At 39.9% G+C, this 24503-nt stretch overlaps 1 protein-coding gene across 1 annotated transcript in view; it reads right to left on the bottom strand.

Annotated features, from left to right (window-relative positions):
- Positions 1 to 24503, bottom strand: part of CDH12 (cadherin 12) — a 251513-nt gene that overhangs the window by 22560 nt on the left and 204450 nt on the right. Inside the window, exons 6-7 of the mRNA XM_075270977.1 lie at positions 22039 to 22226; positions 13278 to 13531 (exon numbers count right to left, since the gene is read on the bottom strand). Of these exons, the coding sequence (XP_075127078.1) occupies positions 13278 to 13531; positions 22039 to 22226 (442 nt within the window). The remainder of the gene's footprint in view (positions 1 to 13277; positions 13532 to 22038; positions 22227 to 24503) is intronic.

Genomic DNA, 24503 nt, shown 5'->3' with positions numbered 1-24503 from the left:
GCATGGCCCACGTTTTCCAACTTGTTGGTGCCATGTTTCTTTGAAACCTACACCATTGTGCCTGATATACAGGTCAAAGTGGGGCCATTTTCGTAAGTGAGAACTAGCCTCTGCTAGGCAGAAAACATTCAGAGCACACTCCTCTCATCTTCGCACCGTTGGCTGGCGGAGGAAGACGAGGGGGTTGGAGTGGCATCTGATGTCCCTATCCCACACGAGGCTAGAGGGTGCACTTCAGTGCATCCCATTGCTTCACCACAAATGGTGTGAAGGGGAGTGGAAAATGGAGGAAATGGAGAGTGACCCTTACAGTTGGGGCCAGCAAAGGCATGCCAAGTAACACACTGGCACACATGGCTGACTTCATCTTGGGTTGCTTTTCAACACATATTTCACATCATGAAGAACAAATAATACTGGATTTTTTCAAGCCTCGAACCCCGGTCTAGGTCTAATGTCTGTTCCTTTCTTATATTAGGGGAGAGGGAAAAAAAATTACTTCAGTGATACGTTTAGCGTACATAGACTGACTATTAATGTGTATCCCACTTAGTGTTGTTAGGGTTACACACCGTCACAACCTGGCTAAAGCTTCTATAGCTGTTAATAAAGTCAACATAACTTTACGGTATCCAAAAAGACAGCTGGTACCGACAGAGAGCAAGACAAATGTCACCCAAAGCTGTGAGCTCTGAACACCCACAGTGACTTTGGCGTCATCATCATTATAAGGGAGCGGGTGGTAATAAATAACTTGGCAGTGCCTAAAACCCAAAAAGCTTATACAACTATATTTACATTAAGATACACAAATGAAACTTTTCAGTAGCATGTCATGAGACAAGCTGATAAGCTCTTCCTTTGTGCAGTGCTATTTGAAAGTTAAACGCTGCCTTTATTTTAATTCTGGAGAAGGTGCTGACATTAGATTTAGAACATGTTGTCTTCATTGTCCAAATCCTCTATATAGGTAACGTGTTTTTCGGGCCGAGCTGTCTGGGAACGAGCTGGTGCAGCACTGACAACCTGGGTGAATATGGCAAGAGCCTGAGATGTAGGGTGAATGAATCCCCAAATTATTTGTGGAATTCCCAGTGAGACAATGGCACTGTATACCAGTAGCAAAAATTGTGGGTGCACATAACCCCCATATATTCTTTGAATTCCCAGTCAGACAATGGCACTATATACCAGTAGTAAAAATTGTGGGTGCACATAACCCCCATATATTCTTTGAATTCCCAGTCAGACAATGGCACTGTATACCAGTATTAAAAATTGTGGGTGCACATAACCCCCATATATTCTTTGAATTCCCAGTCAGACAATGGCACTGTATACCAGTATTAAAAATTGTGGGTGCACATAACCCCCATATATTCTTTGAATTCCCAGTCAGACAATGGCACTGTATACCAGTATTAAAAATTGTGGGTGCACATAACCCCCATATATTCTTTGAATTCCCAGTCAGACAATGGCACTATATACCAGTAGTAAAAATTGTGGGTGCACATAACCCCCATATATTCTTTGAATTCCCAGTCAGACAATGGCACTATATACCAGTATTAAAAAATGTGGGTGCACATAACCCCCATATATTCTTTGAATTCCCAGTGAGACAATGGAACTGTATAGCAGTAGCAAAAATTGTGGGTGCACGTAACCCCCATATATTCTTTGAATTCCCAGTCAGACAATGGCACTGTATACCAGTAGTAAAAATTGTGGGTGCACATAACCCCCATATATTCTTTGAATTCCCAGTCAGACAATGGCACTGTATACCAGTAGTAAAAATTGTGGGTGCACATAACCCCCATATATTCTTTGAATTCCCAGTCAGACAATGGCACTGTATACCAGTATTAAAAATTGTGGGTGCACATAACCCCCATATATTCTTTGAATTCCCAGTCAGACAATGGCACTGTATACCAGTATTAAAAATTGTGGGTGCACATAACCCCCATATATTCTTTGAATTCCCAGTCAGACAATGGCACTGTATACCAGTAGTAAAAATTGTGGGTGCACATAACCCCCATATATTCTTTGAATTCCCAGTCAGACAATGGCACTATATACCAGTAGTAAAAATTGTGGGTGCACATAACCCCCATATATTCTTTGAATTCCCAGTCAGACAATGGCACTGTATACCAGTATTAAAAATTGTGGGTGCACATAACCCCCATATATTCTTTGAATTCCCACTCAGACAATGGCACTGTATACCAGTATTAAAAATTGTGGGTGCACATAACCCCCATATATTCTTTGAATTCCCAGTCAGACAATGGCACTATATACCAGTATTAAAAATTGTGGGTGCACATAACCCCCATATATTCTTTGAATTCCCAGTGAGACAATGGAACTGTATAGCAGTAGCAAAAATTGTGGGTGCACGTAACCCCCATATATTCTTTGAATTCCCAGTCAGACAATGGCACTGTATACCAGTATTAAAAATTGTGGGTGCACATAACCCCCATATATTCTTTGAATTCCCAGTCAGACAATGGCACTGTATACCAGTATTAAAAATTGTGGGTGCACATAACCCCCATATATTCTTTGAATTCCCAGTCAGACAATGGCACTGTATACCAGTAGTAAAAATTGTGGGTGCACATAACCCCCATATATTCTTTGAATTCCCAGTCAGACAATGGCACTATATACCAGTAGTAAAAATTGTGGGTGCACATAACCCCCATATATTCTTTGAATTCCCAGTCAGACAATGGCACTGTATACCAGTATTAAAAATTGTGGGTGCACATAACCCCAATATATTCTTTGAATTCCCAGTCAGACAATGGCACTGTATACCAGTAGTAAAAATTGTGGGTGCACATAACCCCCATATATTCTTTGAATTCCCAGTCAGACAATGGCACTATATACCAGTAGTAAAAATTGTGGGTGCACATAACCCCCATATATTCTTTGAATTCCCAGTCAGACAATGGCACTGTATACCAGTAGTAAAAATTGTGGGTGCACATAACCCCCATATATTCTTTGAATTCCCAGTCAGACAATGGCACTGTATACCAGTATTAAAAATTGTGGGTGCACATAACCCCCATATATTCTTTGAATTCCCAGTCAGACAATGGCACTGTATACCAGTATTAAAAATTGTGGGTGCACATAACCCCCATATATTCTTTGAATTCCCAGTCAGACAATGGCACTGTATACCAGTATTAAAAATTGTGGGTGCACATAACCCCCATATATTCTTTGAATTCCCAGTCAGACAATGGCACTGTATACCAGTATTAAAAATTGTGGGTGCACATAACCCCCATATATTCTTTGAATTCCCAGTCAGACAATGGCACTGTATACCAGTATTAAAAATTGTGGGTGCACATAACCCCCATATATTCTTTGAATTCCCAGTCAGACAATGGCACTATATACCAGTAGTAAAAATTGTGGGTGCACATAACCCCCATATATTCTTTGAATTCCCAGTCAGACAATGGCACTGTATACCAGTATTAAAAATTGTGGGTGCACGTAACCCCCATATATTCTTTGAATTCCCAGTCAGACAATGGCACTGTATACCAGTAGTAAAAATTGTGGGTGCACATAACCCCCATATATTCTTTGAATTCCCAGTCAGACAATGGCACTGTATACCAGTATTAAAAATTGTGGGTGCACATAACCCCCATATATTCTTTGAATTCCCAGTCAGACAATGGCACTGTATACCAGTAGTAAAAATTGTGGGTGCACATAACCCCCATATATTCTTTGAATTCCCAGTCAGACAATGGCACTGTATACCAGTAGTAAAAATTGTGGGTGCACATAACCCCAATATATTCTTTGAATTCCCAGTCAGACAATGGCACTAAATACCAGTAGTAAAAATTGTGGGTGCACATAACCCCCATATATTCTTTGAATTCCCAGTCAGACAATGGCACTGTATACCAGTATTAAAAATTGTGGGTGCACATAACCCCCATATATTCTTTGAATTCCCAGTCAGACAATGGCACTGTATACCAGTATTAAAAATTGTGGGTGCACATAACCCCAATATATTCTTTGAATTCCCAGTCAGACAATGGCACTGTATACCAGTAGTAAAAATTGTGGGTGCACATAACCCCCATATATTCTTTGAATTCCCAGTCAGACAATGGCACTATATACCAGTAGTAAAAATTGTGGGTGCACATAACCCCCATATATTCTTTGAATTCCCAGTCAGACAATGGCACTGTATACCAGTATTAAAAATTGTGGGTGCACGTAACCCCCATATATTCTTTGAATTCCCAGTCAGACAATGGCACTGTATACCAGTAGTAAAAATTGTGGGTGCACATAACCCCCATATATTCTTTGAATTCCCAGTCAGACAATGGCACTGTATACCAGTATTAAAAATTGTGGGTGCACATAACCCCCATATATTCTTTGAATTCCCAGTCAGACAATGGCACTGTATACCAGTATTAAAAATTGTGGGTGCACATAACCCCCATATATTCTTTGAATTCCCAGTGAGACAATGGAACTGTATAGCAGTAGCAAAAATTGTGGGTGCACATAACCCCCATATATTCTTTGAATTCCCAGTGAGACAATGGAACTGTATAGCAGTAGCAAAAATTGTGGGTGCACGTAACCCCCATATATTCTTTGAATTCCCAGTCAGACAATGGCACTGTATACCAGTGGTAAAAATTGTGGGTGCACATAACCCCCATATATTCTTTGAATTCCCAGTCAGACAATGGCACTGTATACCAGTAGTAAAAATTGTGGGTGCACATAACCCCCATATATTCTTTGAATTCCCAGTCAGACAATGGCACTGTATACCAGTAGTAAAAATTGTGGGTGCACATAACCCCCATATATTCTTTGAATTCCCAGTCAGACAATGGCACTGTATACCAGTATTAAAAATTGTGGGTGCACATAACCCCCATATATTCTTTGAATTCCCAGTCAGACAATGGCACTGTATACCAGTATTAAAAATTGTGAGTGCACATAACCCCCATATATTCTTTGAATTCCCAGTCAGACAATGGCACTGTATACCAGTATTAAAAATTGTGGGTGCACATAACCCCCATATATTCTTTGAATTCCCAGTCAGACAATGGCACTGTATACCAGTAGTAAAAATTGTGGGTGTATATAGCCCCAATTCTATTGCTAGGGGACTTGCAGGGTATTTCTGAGGTGAAGGTGGGGGGGCACACCGTTGGAACGGGGATTTGGGGTGTATATATGGGGTATACGGGAATACACTGTCAGTGTGTTCCATTCAGGATCCTGGGAAAGCTGGGTTGTGGCGATTGAGCCCGTCAGTGCCACGTTACACTGACAAGCTTCTCCCTGGAATTGAAGTTATATGTAAGCCCAATATATTCTTTGAATTCCCAGTGAGACAATGGCACTATATGGCAGTAGCAAAAATAATGGGTGTATATAGCCCCAATTCTATTGCTAGGGGACTTGCAGGGTATTTCTGGGGTGAAGGTGGGGGGGCACACCGTTGGAACGGGTATCGGGGGTATATATCGGGTATACGGGAATACACTGACAGTGTATTCCATTCAGGATCCTGGGAAAGCTGGGTTGCGGCGATTGAGCCCGTCAGTGCCACGTTACACTGACAAGCTTCTCCCTGGAATTTAGCTCTTATAAGAGCTGTTGGTTGTCTTCTCCTTCCTATCCTAGCCTGTCCCTGCCTACCCAGAATCTAACCCCTAGCTAACTGGACGGAAACCTCCGTCCTCGGTGAATTGCAAGCTCAGAATGACGCGAAGCTGGGCGGCGCTGTTCTTTTAAATTAGAGGTCACATGTTTTCGGCAGCCAATGGGTTTTGCCTACTTTTTTCAACGTCACCGGTGTCGTAGTTCCTGTCCCACCTACCCTGTGCTGTTATTGGAGCAAAAAAGGCGCCAGGGAAGGTGGGAGGGGAATCGAGTAATGGCGCACTTTACCACGCGGTGTTCGATTCGATTCGAACATGCCGAACAGCCTAATATCCGATCGAACATGAGTTCGATAGAACACTGTTCGTTCATCTCTATTCAAAACCTGTTTTTTTTTTCTGATAAGGGTCTGGTGGCCCCTCATAAAAGGGGGATACTGTTATGTCATCACTCATTCAAAATCCTGCACCATCCTATGGCCTCATTGTATGGCAGAGGAGTCGTGTTCACTCATGATTACCTGCTCCCAGACTCTTGTCATTCTGTATTGGCATTGTTAAGGTTAACTTTTGTGTGTGTTTAGTTGACAGCTTATCTGCCAATCAAGCCTGGGACGGGTTCTGAACTTCCTTAAACTGGCCATCAGCCCACACATGGTTGCAGACTATTGTGTCTCTGACCTTGGTAAGCATTTTCCCCCCTCTTGTATTGTATTTATTAACCTCTGCTTTTTGACTTCTCTTTTGGATCGTGATTTGGTACTGCTTTGTCTCTCTGGTTTGACCCTTGGCTTGCTGACTCTTCTGTGTTGTGGTGTCTTGTCCTGTTCTGTGTATCACTTATCTAGAGTAGGGCTTGTCGTCCAGTTGTCCCTGTCATTAGGACAGTTGAGGCAAATAGGTAGGGACACAGGACGAGCCTAGGTTTAGGGCTCACTATCTCTTTCTTTCCCTAGCAACTGTTATTGGGAATTACCTTTGGGCAATTCTAAGAAACAGGTTGGAAAATTCAATTGACCTTTCTCTAGAGTTTACTGTCTCTGCCTCTCTGCTAATACTTCTGCTTGTTAATTGAAAATATTAATAAAATAACACAATTCTACATGATAATGTGACATTTTTATATTTTTGATTTTATTAAAGAAATAAAATCTGGCAATAGATTAAGATGATGAACAGCTAAATGTGTCAAGTATTTATTTTAGTGACAATGTATTACATTCAGTTAAAATGGTTATTGGGACCTAGTCACTGATGGCCGTCAATGTTTGATAAGAAACTGCTTGATCTTTACAGCTCATGTTCATTATCAAAATTGCCAGATTTTTTATGGAAATTGTTAAATTATTGTAATGTAACTGCTAATTATTCAAATATTGCTTCATCAAGTCTCTCTAATGAATAAATACATTTCCTTATGTTTTGTTTTGCAGCACATGCAGTATATTTAGGTTGTTGAGCAACATTGTGAACAGCTGATTTTGATGACCTTGTGTGCATTAGAATATGTTGCTCATATTTAGAGTAAGGAAATATTCACATGCGACAAAGTTATTGCAGAACTTCTGCTACTAAATATTGTTTTCATACAAGAGGATCTGAATGGAATGAGGTCACATATAATAATTATAAAGTACTGTTAGGGCATCTAATGCCTATCAATATGACCTGCCATAAAAAAGGATAGACCCTAGCTTTGATAAAATGTCTAGCTAAATACTTGTTTAAGGAATATGAGGACAAATTGTACTTCATAATGGTACCATTTAATATTCTGTATGATTAATATTCTTACCTCTCGTCTTCCTATTTCCTCAAAGATTGTAAGCTCTATCGAACAGGGTCTTTGCTCCTATTGTTTGATATGTTAATTCTTTGTCACATTGTAATGTCAAATACTGTATGTTCATGTACTCTCTGATTTGTAAAGTGCTATGGAATAAGTTGGCACTATATGAAAAAGTTATTGTTGTTATTTACAATGCAAAATCTTTGAAGTTGCCATAATCTGACATTTGTATCTTTTTTTATACTTACCTGTATGTGAATACATAGGGCATCTCTTTTTGCGGGGCCAAATGTACCTTTTATTTATACCACTTTGGGGAATGTCAGAAGTTTTGATCGCCTTTTACACAAATTTTTATGGGAGACAAAACAGCTAAAATCTGCATTTTGGCTCTTTTGATTATTTTTTTTCCTATTACTTCATTCACCATATGAAAAAAATAGTGTTGGGACACAGGGATACCTAATGTATATGTGTTTTATATTGTTAATTTATTTTATATGTGTTCTATGGAAAAAGGGGTGATATTAATTTCTAATTCTTTATATATATATATATACAGTCCTATGAAAAAGTTTGGGCACCCCTATTAATCTTAATCATTTTTAGTTCTAAATATTTTGGTATTTGCAACAGCCATTTCAGTTTGATATATCTAATAACTGATGGACACAGTAATATTTCAGGATTGAAATGAGGTTTATTGTACTAACAGAAAATGTGCAATATGCATTAAACCAAAATTTGACTGGTGCAAAAGTATGGGCACCTCAACAGAAAAGTGACATTAATATTTAGTAGATCCTCCTTTTGCAAAGATAACAGGCTCTAGTCGCTTCCTGTAGCTTTTAATCAGTTCCTGGATCCTGGATAAAGGTATTTTGGACAAACAATTCAAGTTCAGTTAAGTTAGATGGTCGCCGAGCATGGACAGCCCGCTTCAAATCATCCCACAGATGTTCAATGATATTCAGGTCTGGGGACTGGGATGTCCATTCCAGAACATTGTAATTGTTCCTCTGCATGAATGCCTGAGGATTTGGAGCGGTGTTTTGGATCATTGTGTTGCTGAAATATCCATCCCCGGCGTAACTTCAACTTCGTCACTGATTCTTGAACATTATTCTCAAGAATCTGCTGATACTGAGTGGAATCCATGCGACCCTCAACTTTAACAAGATTCCCGGTGCCGGCATTGGCCACACAGCCCCAAAGCATGATGGAACCTCCACCAAATTTTACAGTGGGTAGCAAGTGTTTTTCTTGGAATGCTGTTTCTTTTTGGACGCCATGCATAACGCCTTTTTTTTATAACCAAACAACTCAATCTTTGTTTCCAAAATGAAGCTGGCTTGTCCAAATGTGCTTTTGCATACCTCAGGCAACTCTATTTGTGGCGTACGTGCAGAAGCGGCTTCTTTCTCATCACTCTCCCATACAGCTTCTCCTTGTGCAAAGTGCACTGTATTGCTGACTGATGCACAGTGACACCATCTGCAGCAAGATGATGCTGCAGCTCTTTGGAGGTGGTCTGTGGATTGTCCTTGACTGTTCTCACCATTCTTCTTCTCTGCCTTTCTGATATTTTTCTTGGCCTGCCACTTCTGGGCTTAACAAGAACTGTCCCTGTGGTCTTCCATTTCCAACATAGTAAGGAAATGGAAGACCACAGGGACAGTTCTTGTTAAGCCCAGAAGTGGCAGGCCAAGAAAAATATCAGAAAGGCAGAGAAGAAGAATGGTGAGAACAGTCAAGGACAATCCACAGACCACCTCCAAAGAGCTGCAGCATCATCTTGCTGCAGATGGTGTCACTGTGCATCGGTCAACAATACAGCACACTTTGCACAAGGAGAAGCTGTATGTGAGAGTGATGAGAAAGAAGCCGTTTCTGCAAGCACGCCACAAACAGAGTCGCCTGAGGTATGCAAAAGCACATTTGGATAAGCCAGCTTCATTTTGGAAGAAGGTCCTGTGGACTGATGAAACAAAGATTGAGTTGTTTGGTCATACAAAAATGTGTTATGCATGGTGTCCAAAAAAACCAGCATTCCAAGAAAAACACTTGCTACCCACTGTAAAATTTGGTGGAAGTTCCATCATGCTTTGGGGCTGTGTGGCCAATGCCCGCACCAGGAATCTTGTTAAAGTTGAGGGTCGCATGGATTCCACTCAGCATCAGCAGATTCTTGAGAATAATGTTCAAGAATCAGTGACGAAGTTGAAGTTACGTCGGGGATGGATATTTCAGCAAGGCAATGATCCAAAACACCGCTCCAAATCGACTCAGGCATTCATGCAGAGGAACAATTACAATGTTCTGGAATGGCCATCTCAGTCCCCAGACCTGAATATCATTGAACATCTGTGGGATGATTTGAAGCGGGCTGTCCATGCTCGGCGACCATCAAACTTAACTGAACTTGAATTGTTTTGTAAAGAGGAATGATCCAAAGTACCTTCATCCAGGATCCAGGAACTGATTTAAAGCTACAGGAAGCGACTAGAGGCTGTTATCTTTGCAAAAGGAGGATCTACTAAATATTAATGTCACTTTTCTGTTGAGGTGCCCATACTTTTGCACCAGTCAAATTTTGGTTTAATGCATTTTGCACATTTTCTGTTAGTACAATAAACCTCATTTCAATCCTGAAATATTACTGTGTCCATCAGTTATTAGATATATCAAACTGAAATGGCTGTTGCAAACACTAAAATATTTAGAACTAAAAATGATTAAGATTAATAGGGGTGCCCAAACTTTTTCATAGGACTGTGTATATATATATATATATATATATATATATATATATATATATATATATATATATATATATATAGTTTTGTCTTTTAAATTGTTATTTTTAGATCCCCCTATGGGTCTTGAACTTCAGAGGGTCTGAAAACCAAAACAACACATTGCTAAAGAGCAGCCTGTAATAGAATTTGTAGGGTGACAATGTTGGGAGCCTTCAATAGGCAGCTATGACAATAGATCACTACTCCGCTGTCTTGTTCCAGGGACTGGCAATCTTCCCCAAAATGGCGACATCCATACGCCATCAGGAAAATAGGACTCCAGTCATGTTTGAATGTCTTTAAATATATAATTTTAAATTTTCGTGAACATTTAAAAAATTGCTACTAAACCTATGAGCCTTCCAACATCCTACAAAATAAAAAGATGTAAAAAAAGGCAAATGATTGTTGTTTCAATCATGCAAAACTTTGTTCTGAAGTTATTACAAACTTTAGTTATAAAGTCTACAAACTATTGGTCAGAACTTATTTGTATGAATACTCTCAGCCAGCATTACACAGGCTTCAGTACAGTAAGCATTATTTCTTATTGCTTTTTTTTATAACAGTGCTTTATGTGTTTCTAGTCTGCAATTTTCCCAGCAGACTTTTAAAAATAGATTTTATTTGAACTTTAATTAAAAGGTTCTCTGTAGGTGACCATCACTCTGAAGTATAATCATTATGGGATGCCATAATTGAGCTCAGGTGTCAGCTATATGCTTTGATTGCTTTTGGCTTATATTTTTCTCTCATGTAAAGTATTAATTGTATTCATTTCTCCATTTAGCCCTATTTATTTGTAGAATGGACTATATCGGTTATTTAAAAAGGTCGTAGGTCAATTGTTTGTATTAGCCAGTGCCATTCAATCAGTTCTATGTCTCTTACAGTAGATGAGATCTGTTCTAAAGACATATTATACCATTACATAACCATGACTTAATTAAAAATTCCCCTTTACTTTTAGGATGACATTATTAGTCTTACACAAGTGTTTCTGATTATTAAATCATTAATGGTGGGTATATAAAATCTTACATCATTACTGGATGTGTTTTGCTCCAGAGAAAACCAGTAAACAATATACAGTAGATGTATTACAATTGCCTTAACTCTAATTTGGTCAAAGACTCCAATGTCTCAAGAATACAGTTCAATACAATTTCATAACATTATGTAAAGCTCTTGGAATTCTGCAATCAGCAAACAATGGCTGGATAGTCACAGGAAGACATATATGATAGAAGGCAAATTGTTTTTGGAGTCAGTGGCAGTTTATTGTAAAAAGCTTCTCTATTTATGACACACATATAGATGTAACCATCCTCAACTTGAAACTGATAACTTGCTCCATCATATCGCGCATCAAAGGCTATTGAAAGCATTGGAAAAAAGTTGAGTTAAAGGGGTTGTATCGTTATGGACATGAATCTTCTATTCACAATAGAGGGGATAAATACCCAATTGCTGGGAGTCTGATCACTGGGTCCCCCCAATTATGAGGAGTATGAGGAATTGAACATGCCCCTAAACCCTTCTTGTGAATGTCTTGCAAGTGGGCTTGGAAGACCAGCATTGCACTCAGTGCTACGGGGCTGCTGGACTGTAATCTCCGGCAGCCCCCAAAGCCCCTTAAAAGTGAATGGAACACTGGATATGTAAGTGCATTGGCGCTCTATTCACAATGAGGCTTTAAGGTAAATTCACACACAGTTTTTTGGCCAGGATTTTGAGGCCATATCCACATCAAAATCCTGACCATAAAGATGGCTCCCATTGAAATCAATGGGAGCCGCTCAGGAGTTTTTTCTGGGAGCCGTTTCCTCTGGCTCCCGAAAAAAAGAAGCAAGGTGCTCATTCTTCAAGCCGAGTTGCCTTGTGATTCGGCCTGAAGACACTCCCTCCTCTGGACTAGGCCCATTCATTTGGGCATCGTGGGTTTTCTCCATTATATCAATCATTGTTACTTGAATTAAGACTACTAGGGGCCCTGACTTTATGAAGTGGGCCCTCAGCAAGTTAAAGTTTTAAAAACCTCTTAAATGGACTGATTATTAGCTGAATGAGAATTTGTAGGAATGTTGTTGCAATATGTAACCGTGATGCTCTCAAACCCAGAGATCAGAATGTGACTGGGGCCACACGGTGGCTCAGTGGTTAGCACTGCAGCCTTGCAGCGCTGGAGTCCTGGTGTTCAAATTCCACCATGGGCAAAAAAACATCTGCAAGGAGTTTGTATGTTCTCCCTGTGTTTGCATGGATTTCCATCCCATATTCCAAAAAAAGACATGCTGATAGGGAAAAATGTACATTGTGAGCTCTATGTGGGGCTCACAATCTACATTTAAAAAAAAAAAAAAAAAAAAGAGATCAGAATGTGACTGAAGGCAAATTTATTTTTCATTAAATGACCATGGACTGTATATCACATACCCATGGACTGATTTTTATTCACTGAGAGAGTACAGAATGAATGGCTGCAAGCAGAGATCTAGAAAACCGTGATGAATTGATCCAGAAAATATATTGGAAAATTGTACAACTTCTTATTATGAAAACAATAACATTTGACTCTTAATACTAGTCTGAAACTGGATAACCCCTTTAGGAATACTATTATTGTTTAATATACTTCAAAATTTGTGATGTGAAGCTTTATGGTGCCTGAATGATTTACTATTCATAATTTTGTTAGAATACCCCCTTCTGTTTTTCCCTTGTAAATATTTTTTAATTCTCATGACAAACAGAGATTCATGAAAACAACACACATTTTCTGACAGCGGGTTCGGGAGACTGGTAGGAAGTAGGAAACCTCTGCATATTCATTTTAGTGTCAAATTCTGTTTGCTTTTCTAATTTCAGATTTATAGCATCGTATTTATTCATTCTTAAAATAAACAATAATATGATTTCATTTAGAAAATAAAATTCTAACACAGTAGTATTTAAGAGTTGACTATAAGTAGTTACCTAACAGAACTGGATCCTATGTCAAGATCCTGTGCTGTAACTGCTCCTATAATGGTGCCGACAGGTGTGTCCTCATACACCTCCATGGTGTAGGAAGGTTTGCTAAACACTGGAGGCTCATCAACATCCAGAACATTGATTTTTACAGTTGCAGTGTCTTTAAAGGGTCCCACTGAGTTAAAGTGATGATCCAGGTGCACATTGGAAGCTTCAACTTTAAATGTGTAGGCCTTTTTTGTTTCAAAATCCAAAGGCTGAAAAATAAAATATGACAAAATATATTTTATAACATCTTCAATCCTGTAAAACATGGCAGTTAGACGGGACAAGGCAGTAGTATGATTATATAAGGCCTGGTTCACATCTGCATCAGTAATCCGCTCGGGGGAGTCCGCATGGGGGCCCCCCGAAACGGACTACTGAACGCATTGGCAAGCGGTATGCAGTGAAAGTACAGACTCCGCAGACTATAATGGGGTCCGTGTGCTTGCCGCATGGTCTCCGCATGAGTCATGCGGACAGGAAAGTAGATTGTAAACTATTGTAAATTTCTGTCCCTATGTTCCATGTGGAGACCGTGCGGAAAGCACACAGACCCCATTATAGTTTTTGGAATCTGTGTGATTTCACTGCACACCATTTTCCAATGCGTTTGATAGTCCGTTGGTGAGGTTCCCATACAGACTTCCCCGAACGGATTACCAACGCAGATGTGAACCAGGCCTAAGCTGTTCGATCCTGTTTACTTTCAGTTACCATAGCCAGGTGTTCCACTGTGTTCTCATTGAAGGATATTCACCGTGTTCCCTATTTCTCTCCCAATTTTAACTGTTTGCTTCAAGCCTTCCACCTATTCATTGTTTTTGGTAGATTCTATCTACATCAGTCCTGCGCTTCTCTCACACATGGACTGTTCGCATACTTAAGTCACCTTGAACCACCTTGTTCCACTGTGCAACAACAAAAAAAAAAAATAGCTCCCATAAATCACTGAGCCTTCTACCTTATGTCTCTGCTGCTAAAAGCTGCTGGGGGCATGTGTCCTATTCCAGGGTCAATGTCTTTATCTGCTGCTGTAAGTTCAACTTCTTACTAGAGATGAGCGAGTAGTACTCGATCGAGTAGGTATTCGATCGATTACTACGGTATTCGAAATACTCGTACTCAATCGAGTACCACTCGCTATTCCAATGTAAAAGTTCGATGCAGAACCAGCATTTATTGGCCAAATGCTATATAGTCGGCCAATCAACGCTGGTTCTTCTCCTACCTTTAGAAGTCTTCTCCGTGCAGCTTCCCCGCGGCGTCTTCTGGCTCTGAATTCACTCTGCCAGGCATAGGGCCTGGGCAGAGCCGACTGCGCATGTCCGCTTGTAGTGTGGGCAAGCGCAGTCGGCTCTGCCCAGGCCCAATGCCTGGCAGAGTGAATTCAGAGCCGGAAGATGCCGCGGGGACTCTGCAAGGAGAAGACTTCTCAGAGGATCCAGCCCGACCCTCACTCGTGGACTTGGTAAGTATAATTTGATCGAATGTTGCCTACCCCTGAGAATGAGCATTTTCCCCCCATAGACTATAATAGGGTTCAATATTCGATTCAAGTAGTCGACTATTGAGGGGCTACATGAAACGAATATCGAACCTCGAATATTTTACTGTTCGCTTATCTCTACTTCTTACCTGTCACATAAAGAAACTCAGGGCCCCATGTTGCGAAAGTGTAACATTTTGGTAACGTCACAGGAGAACTCTGATACTGTTGCAGAAAAGAAATGCAATGTGTTTCCACCGCGGTTTTTTCCACACCCTTTTTTCATCTTTGGCTTACTACGTTGATAGTTATGGTAAGGCCCCACATAGCTAACTGCAACTTAAAAATGCAGTGGGAAAATTCAGCAGAAATGCATTGCAGCACTTTTCATTGCGTATTTGATGCATATTTTTTTCTGAAGTTTTTCTTCCCTTTTTCAAAAACGCATGCATATTTAAAAAACAAAGTTTTCTACAGGTTTTTTTTTCTGCCATGTGTCAGGGTCTGGAATTGCTAGGTGGGGTGGCATAGAAACACAAGTCCAGTTTCTTTTAGTCCAAAACAAGGGTAGAGTTTATTTTCACTCAAAAAGGTAGTGCAGCAACAAAAGGAAACAATACAAAAATAAATACCTGCCTGGCCCGGCTAGGCTCTAACTAAACATAGAATAGGTTACCTCACCTACAATAACAGAAATCCAAAAGCCAGTAGAATCATTCAGGACACAGCTCCAAAAATATTTACCTGTCAGCTCTCCAGCCAAGCTCTACCAAAGTGTTGCTGCTGGAGCTGGCTTCTTAAGCCTCCTTGACAAGGAGACTCTCTGCCGGAACATCCTTAAAGTGTGGACTGGACTGGAGGGGGGTGGAATGACAGGTCCCACTAGCAAACCTACCTGTCATTCCCAAAAATCCAGCCCAATACTTAGCACTTACCAAAATGCTCAGCAGAGGAAAGCTGTCTGCTGAGGACAAACACTCCTGGAGTTTTCTCATCTCACCCACCTGAGTAGTCTGGGCGAGATGTACACCCCCTCCATTACCTGACCAGCCTTCGGCTTACATATCCCACCTCTTCTCCAGATCTGACAGGGCATCAGCATTTCCCAATAATTTCCGTGGCCTGTGTTCTACATCAAACACAAAATTTTGCAGAGACAGGAACCATTGGGTAACCCTAGCATTTCTGTCCTTATTGATTTTCATCCATGTAAGAGGAGCATGGTCAGTAAGACATTTAAACTTTCTCCCCAGGAGGTAATACCTCAGAGCATCCGTGCCCACTTAATGGCCAAACATTCCCTTTCCACAATGGTGTCGTTTTTCTCAGCGTGGGATAGCTTCCTGCTCAGGTACATCACTGGATGCTTCTCACCATTTACAACCTGGGACAGCACTGCTCCTAGACCTGCATTTGAGGCATCTGTTTGCACCAGGAACTCCTTCCTAAAGTCAGGGGCTATCAGCACTGGCTGCTGGCATAGAGCTTGCTTTAACCTCTGGAACACCTCCTCTGCCTCTGGTGTCCAGTGGATCATCACTGACTTCCCACCTTTCGTCAGGTCAGTGAGTAGCTGCAATAGAGGCAAAGTTTGGCACAAACCTCCGATAGTAGCCCGCAATGCCAAGAAATGCCCTGACTTGCTTCTTGGTTAGTGGTCTTGGCCAGTTCTGTATTGCCTCCACTTTATTGAGTTGGGGCTTTATTACCCCTTTTCCAATGACATAGCCCAAGTACTTTGCTTCCTCCAGCCCTAAAACACATTTCTCAAGGTTGATAGTAAGGCCTGCCTCAGTTATGGAGTCCAGTACTGACTGCTCCTTACAGAGATGATGTCCCCAGTCTGGGCTATGGATGACCACATCGTCCAGGTAACCCGCTGCGTAGTCACGATGTGGCTGCAAGATTTGGTCCATCAACCTCTGAAAGGTAGCAGGAGCTCCATGTAAACCAAATGGCATGACCCTGTACTGGAACAACCCTTCTGGAACAACAAAGGCAGTTTTCTCCTTGGCTTCTTTAAACAAAGGTATTTGCCAGTAACCTTTTTTCAGGTCCAGTGTGGTTATGTACCTGGCATTACCCAACTTCTCAATAAGCTCATCAACCCTGGGCATGGGCATAAGCGTCAAACTTGGAAATCTCATTAAATTTTCTAAAATCATTGCAGAACCGCCAAGTACCATTGGGCTTTGGTATCAATACGATTGGGTTAGACCACTCACTTTTGGATTCTTCAATTACACATAACTCCAGCATACGTTTAAACTCAGCTGACACTACCTCCCTACGTGCCTCTGGTATTCTGTAGGGTTTAAGGTTTACTTTCCTCCCAGGTTCTGTCACTACATGGTACTCTATTAGGTGTGTACGCCCTGGTAGATCAGAGAACTTGCATCTATTCTTCTGCAGGAACTTTCTTGCCTCCTGTTGCTGGGGCACTGAGAGGGTCTCATTCACACAGACTGGAGGGATTGGTGGCAACGAATCATCCACCTCTGTTTTTGAGGCCACCAAGGATTTCCTCTAGTTCCAGGACTTAATCAAATTCACATGGTAGATTTGTAAAGGCTTCCTTTTCCCTGTTTGGTGAACCTTATAGTTGACTGGCCCTAATTTTTCCACAATTTCATATGGGCCTTGCCATTTCGCTAAGAACTTTAACTGGGTTAAACTCTCGGACTCTGGCAGAATGATTGTAAATTCTGCTTTGGGCCTCTTGTGCTCTTTGCAGATGTTCTTTTACAATTGGCATGACTGTTGTAATGCGGTCCTGCATTTGAGCTACATGCTCTATGACACTACAGTATGGGGAAGCCTCAGTTTCCCAGGTTTCTTTGGCTATATCTAATAAGCCCCTGGGGTGTCTACCATAGCCTAATTCAGAAGGGGAAAAACCTGTAGACGCTTGTGGAACCTAATAGAGAACATCAGGTATGGCAACAGGCAATCCCAGTCATGACCATCTTTTTCTACCACCTTTTTAAGCACTGTAGTAAAAAATATATATCTGGTTATTATTATGTTCTACTATTTTTAAATAAATAAAAAAATTCTGAACTATTTTTCAGTCTATGGAACTTGTAAGAGGTCATTTAATCCCTTAGCATGGAGACCACATAAAGACTCGGTGACACTTGTGCTCAGTGACCATAAAGGGATTTTGTCTTCCATTCCACTGTCCAGATTGCAGGACTTCTCCCTCTGCATTTTTCAGGTGGAAATTTGGCAGAAACTTGGTGGACCCCATTATAGTCTATGAGGTTGTGGGTAACCACTTTTAAAGCAGATTGGGTTACCATTTTTTCGGGTCCACAAGCAGTGAATCTAGCGTAGTACCTAGTTAGCTTGCTTTGCTCATTTCATTGATAGCAAGCTCATGCCAGCAGGGCTCTGTATTCTGTAATTTGAACTGTAAGCTTGTTCCTCTGATTATATTTCTGTATGTACTCTCTGAAATATAAGTTGCTATGTAATATCTTAGCACTTTATAAATAAAAAAAAAAATAGGATAAATGTTTCTGTCAATGTGTGTGACCCAAAAACTCTAAAACAATCTCTATGATTACTTATGCAGTGAAAAAAGAATTTTATTTAGAAATATCCATATCTGTATCAGAAAATCAAGGGATGTTACCAAAATGTAATGTACTAGAAGGCAAAACAAACATTAAGCCAACATAAATAATTCTTATCCGAGAAGGACATCTAGTGGTGATTTCTAAAACTACACACTGACCATTTTTAAGCTTAAATCCCAACTAATAAAAAAATGTAAATCAGAATTGGCAATTTTAGCCTGAATTATCTTTATGATGTATTTTCTTAGCAAGATTTCCTGGAAGACAGATATGTTATATCAAGATTTCCAAGGAAGACATGTGTCTCCATGGCTACATTTATAGCCTCATTCTGCAGTCTTGTGATACTTACTTCCATCTGTCCTATACATGTTGCTTTTATACAAATGCAGCAAAGTTCAACTTTTTCAATGACTTTTCCATGTTTTTTATTATAAGCTATCACATTGTAGTGTAAAACAAGATAATTCCAGCAAATGGATCTCTTCTCCAGCATAGAGCAAATAGTAAATTAAATGGCCAGTACACCAAATATTCAGTAAATGTGCTTCTCTTTATTGTCACATCAACATGGCTACAAACATGGTAGTAAAAGAACGGAACAGGAACCAACCTTTCTTATGTTTCTGGTCTTTACAAGCTCTTATTGATAGTAAGGTGGCAAATACTGTATAAAAGACATGTATCCTTTTAAGTTTGTGTGTTTGGATGTTTGCTCCTCAATCACGCAAAAATTGCTGAACGGATTTGGATGAAATTCGGCACATAGATAGATTGTAACCTCGATTAAAATATAGGCTACTTTTTATCCTGGTAAATGACATGGTTTCACAACTGTTATGAATTTATATTCACATACTATATTACATTGCTCTTATCTCAGCTTCTGAGAAAGCCAGGGCTGTTTTCTCTCTGTGTAAACACACTCTAATCCTCTGTGGTTTGTGTACATGCATTTACAGTTCAAGATAATGCAGGAAAAGGATAAGGGAAAAAAACACAGCCCTTCGTGCACAGGTGAAATAAAGTTCAATTTTCAATGTAATGCACTCACGTTAATCCTGAGGGAAATGGAATTTGCCCGGAAAATGCCCTTTCGGCTAGGGTGACTTGAATCCAAACATCCAGAAGTAAAATTCCAGCAAGACCATAACTCCTTGAATAAAACGTAACTTTTATTGATTGTAGACAAAGTTCATAAAATCATAATGATCAGTGCGGTAAAACACACTAGATGCATGCAAACGATGGAGAAACAGCTGACACGTTTCGAACACTGACCGTGTTCTTAGTCATAGCTAAGAGTTTTATTCAAGGAGTTATGGTTTTGCTGGAATTTTACTTCTGAACGTTTGCATACATGCATTTACATGTTATCTGATCAGCACCAGGCACTGCTGAAAAACTGACAAGGGCAAACACCTTTAATCCAAATCGAAAGTTTGCTGATTTTCAACATGCCTGGATAAAGAAAATCTAATTTGTCACAAACAACGAGAGTTATGAAGGTAGCCAGAAGTCACAGAGTTCTCCTTAATCGGAGCTGAGGGGGATCATCAACGCCAACAACACGCTCATTATATGTGTCCCAGCGAGCTGCTGAGATACCGGAACAATCATGGGCACAGCTCGTGGAATGAGTTCAGCAGCAGACCAGCTTGACAGCTCCCGAAACACTGGAGCAGGCAGATCATCAACGCCAACAACATGCTCATTATATGACATTCCAGCAAGCTGCTGAGATGCCGGAACAATCACAGGCACAGTGTAAGAAACAAGTTTAGCAGCAGGCCAGTTTGAGAGCTGCCAAAATGCCGGAGCATGTGGATCATCATCGCCAACAACACGCTCATAATATGGCGTCCCAGCGAGTTGCTGAGATACCGCAACAATCATGGGCACAGCGCAAGGAACGAGTTCAGCAGCAGGACAGCTTGACAGCTCTTGAAATGCCGGAGCAGGCAGATTATCAACACCAACAGCTCTCTCATTATGTGGCGTCCCAACAAGCTTCTGAGACAGCAGGGCAGCTTGAGAGATGCCGCAATGCCGGAGCAGGCAAACCATCGATGGCAGCAATTTGCTGTATATAGGCGGATCATTGACGCCAACAACCAACAGACGAAGTTGCGGGCAGAGGCTAGAAGCAAAATAATGAAGACCTGCACCCATAGCACAGGTACAGTTAATAACTAAATCAAACCCAGTCCTGGGAATGTAACAACAAGCCATACACAAACTGTACAAAATTATAAAAAATATACATAAAAATACTTTGGTAGTTAAACTTCAGATCATTTCTCTCATTTAGGCCAGGGTCCCAGGTGGCAGAAACGCAGCGGCTTGCCCTAGGTGGAAACATTGTGGGAAAAAAATGCAATGTTTTACAGTAACAGCAAAGTGAGTGGGATTCTAGCAAATTCCATGCCCACTTTGTGGAAAAATATGCACAGCAGACACGCTAGGATTTCCAAAACAGTTGTGGTTTTGGAAATCGCAGTATGTCAATTATACCCACAGAAACGCTAGTGGTTTCCCTATAGGTATAAGTGAAACAGAAAGTCCACAGAGGAAACCTCTGCAAACTTTCTGTGAAATTTGCTGCAGAAAAAAACGTGATGCGTTGCCACTGCAGTTTTTCCTACAGCGCTTTTTTTGCTGCAGGGTGCTACATGGGGCCTTAGCCTTGAAGGGGTTTTCTAGAGTTATCAATTGATGACCAACACTGGGGTCCCTAGCGATTAGCTTATTAAAGAGACTGCAGGGATTTAATATGTACTATAACCTCATCACCTATCACAGTGTCATACATTGTACAGCAGCTGTGCTTAGTATCACAGCTCAGCCCCATCCACTTGAATGAGACTGAGCCACATAATTTGATCATTATGTAACTTTGCCTGTGAAGCAGAAGTGGAGCTCACAAAGCTCATAAAGCTGATCCATGAGATCCAGCGTATCGGACACGTTCTGATATTCAATCATCAATAACAAGGCACACAAGGTAAACTTTGATCATTTTGCCCAAGTGGTAAGTGGTAGGTTATAAAAATATAGAAGACATATGAAATAAAGTAACACATGACTGCAGGATTAGACTAGGATTGTTTGTTTGCAGTTCATATTTTGGCATGGATGACTTATTCTTAGGACAGGTTGTCAGTATCAAATCATTAGGAATCTACTACTCAGACCTCAAAGTAACCAATATAACAGCCATACCAAAGTACTGCAACTCTGTTCCTATGCACCTGAATGGGGACAAAACTGCAGTACTCCAATAGGACTTCTACAAAGGGGTTGGAGATTTTGGCTACCAACTCCATCCTTTGAATGGATTCCAGTAAAAGAGGACCCCCAGTTTTCTAATACTTATAAGTCATCAATATCAAAATTAGCCTGTTCCAGAATGCCACTTTTAACAAATCTTGTGAGATTCAGTCATCTCTAGTGATAACTTATGAAAGAAAACAAACAAAAAACATTGAAAAGCCAAAGTATGAGCCAGGTCCCAGTCTGTACTACAGTGTCATTAACACATCAAGGGTCAAATAAAATTATGTTACATCCATACCAGAGTGCTGTTCTCCCCTGTACTGTACTAAACATTACTGCACCATTGTGGGATTTCATGTTTTCCATGTTGATTTACCTTCTTTAAGATTAAAATTCCTTCTTGTGTGTCATTATCTGTAATGATGTCAAAGAGATTCCCACCATCTCCAGGAACAATATTATACTCAATTTCGGCATTTTTCCCATAGTCAGGGTCCACGGCCCGTATCCTTCCAATTGGCAATCCAACTTGTGAACTTTCTGGTACTTTTAAATGAAATATACCTGGTGAAGACAAATAATTGAAGAAAAGAGGACATGTTGAACCTTTTCCAAACATTATACAAAATATTATCTTTATAAATTGTAGCAGGATGAAAATGTGGTGTCCTATAATTATTGTTTCTACTATCACAAGTAATTCATATTTCAGAGATCTGTTCCCTGACAGGGAGTCTGTATTTACTTGTACTGTTATGTCATATGAGAAAGAAACCAATATACTTTTCAATTGATTCCCTAAAATATTGCACTTGGTAAGTAGAATAAACTATGTCTGATATATAGTAGCTTAAATTGATAGCAACATAGATAGCTGTCACAAGGCTTTGAATTCTCAAATAGATCAATTCTTAGGGTGCATTCACACTGAGTATACGCCAGCTTATTCTGAACATAAAACACGTTCAGAATCAGCGGTGTATAAAGCAGTTCCCATTCATTTCTATGGGAGTCGGCATACGAGCGCTCCCCATAGAAATGAATGGGCTGCTTTTTTCACTACGAGCAGTCCCATTGAAGTGAATGGGAAATGCTTGCGTGTATGGCTCGGCATGAGCAGAGCTATCCGTACACGCGAGCATTTCCCATTCACTTCAATGGGAGTGCTCGTAGTGAAAAAAGCAGCCCATTCATTTCTATGGGGAGCGCTCGTATGCCGACTCCCATAGAAATGAATGGGAACTGCTTTATACACCGCTGATTCTGAACGTGTTTTATGTTCAGAATAAGCTGGCGTATACTCAGTGTGAATGCACCCTTAAAGTGTATTAACCTCAAATTATAAAAACACTTTTCATAGTTAATTGTACAGAACAATTTAAGAAACTTTGTAATAAAATTAATTAAATAGATGTTTGTTTCTCCACTTATTTGGGCGCTTTCCTCCTTTACTTCACTCAGATCTTTATCATGGCTACTGAGGAGGAGTATGGGAGCATTATATTTATATAATATGGGTTGGGGGCTGAGTAGATAGGAAAGGGTGGGATAGTTAGAGAAACAGGGAAGGAAGGAAGGAAGGAAGGAAGGAAGGAAGGAAGGAAGGAAGGAAGGAAGGAAGGAAGGAAGGAAGGAAGGAAGGAAGGAAGGAAGAAGTGAGAGGGTTAGTGAGGAAATTAGATAGCAGGAAGCTGAAACAAAAAGCAGAGATACCAGCAGCCCTAGAGACACCCAGAAATCACTCAAAACAGGTATATGGATTCATTTATTAACCCATTAGTAGAACTAATAGACATTTCTTTAAAAAAAAATAAAAAAAATTATCCAGAAAACCCCTTTAAATGGAATTTGCGGTGGAGTCTCCTATGGAGACTCCAATACATATGCAAATCCAGCTTTAGAGTGATTCAGAATGTACGACTATCATATAAAAAGGTATGGATGAATTATATGAACAATATTATTATTATTATTATTATTATTATTATTATTATTATTATTATTATTATGCTCAGTTTATACCATGTTGAGTAACCAATATACCTTTTTCTTAAGTACTATGTGTTTTAAATGCATCTTGTCATCTAAAAGTGATATAATTTAGTATCCTTCCACTTATTACGTTTCATACTGATTTATATCATGGTTTATTGCCTTGCAGTGTATGTTCTTGATATGAACAGTGTCAGCTTTTTAAATATTCAAGGCATACAACCCAACAAGTATGCGTTAACCTTGAGCATCTTACATCCTCATACATCATATAGTGACCTTGGTTATACATGCAGATATTTCATTTACAAGTGGTGTTTCAAGGAAATGGAGCCTGTTCTTTTATTAGCCCAACATCACACTAAATTAAAGGGAACTGAAATATATTTAAATGCCAATGATAAATATTATTATTATTATTATTATTATTATTATTATTATTATTTGGAAAGCATTATTTTACATGCAAATATTTCATTTTAATGGTCTTTTGTGTGGTTACCCAAACATAGCACCATTCCTAATCAAATAATAGCAGCAGTATAACAGTCCCATCCACTGCAGAGTATTGCCTCTGGGGAAATGCAGCACCACTCCTAATATTTTAACCAAATTTGAGTTTAGGAATGGGTGGTTGATGGTGCCGATGTAAGCAAGGTAAGGGACCCAGCACTGCCAAATCTTTATTTTGCTGAACAACATAAGTCCTCATGGTACTAAGTGAGAACAGATTTCTTTTTTAATATTGTCTACTTTACCTATTCTATTTGTGTTTAGTGGAATATGATGTGTTGAATTGGCTTAAAAACACATTAGTAATCCTTAACCAAACTGGTCATTAGTTAAATG

The sequence above is a fragment of the Leptodactylus fuscus genome, chromosome 4 (genome assembly GCF_031893055.1).
Source record: "Leptodactylus fuscus isolate aLepFus1 chromosome 4, aLepFus1.hap2, whole genome shotgun sequence".
NCBI lineage: Eukaryota > Metazoa > Chordata > Amphibia > Anura > Leptodactylidae > Leptodactylus > Leptodactylus fuscus.
The sequence above is the reverse complement of the archived record's forward strand: the minus strand, read 5'-3'. Positions and strand labels throughout refer to the sequence as shown.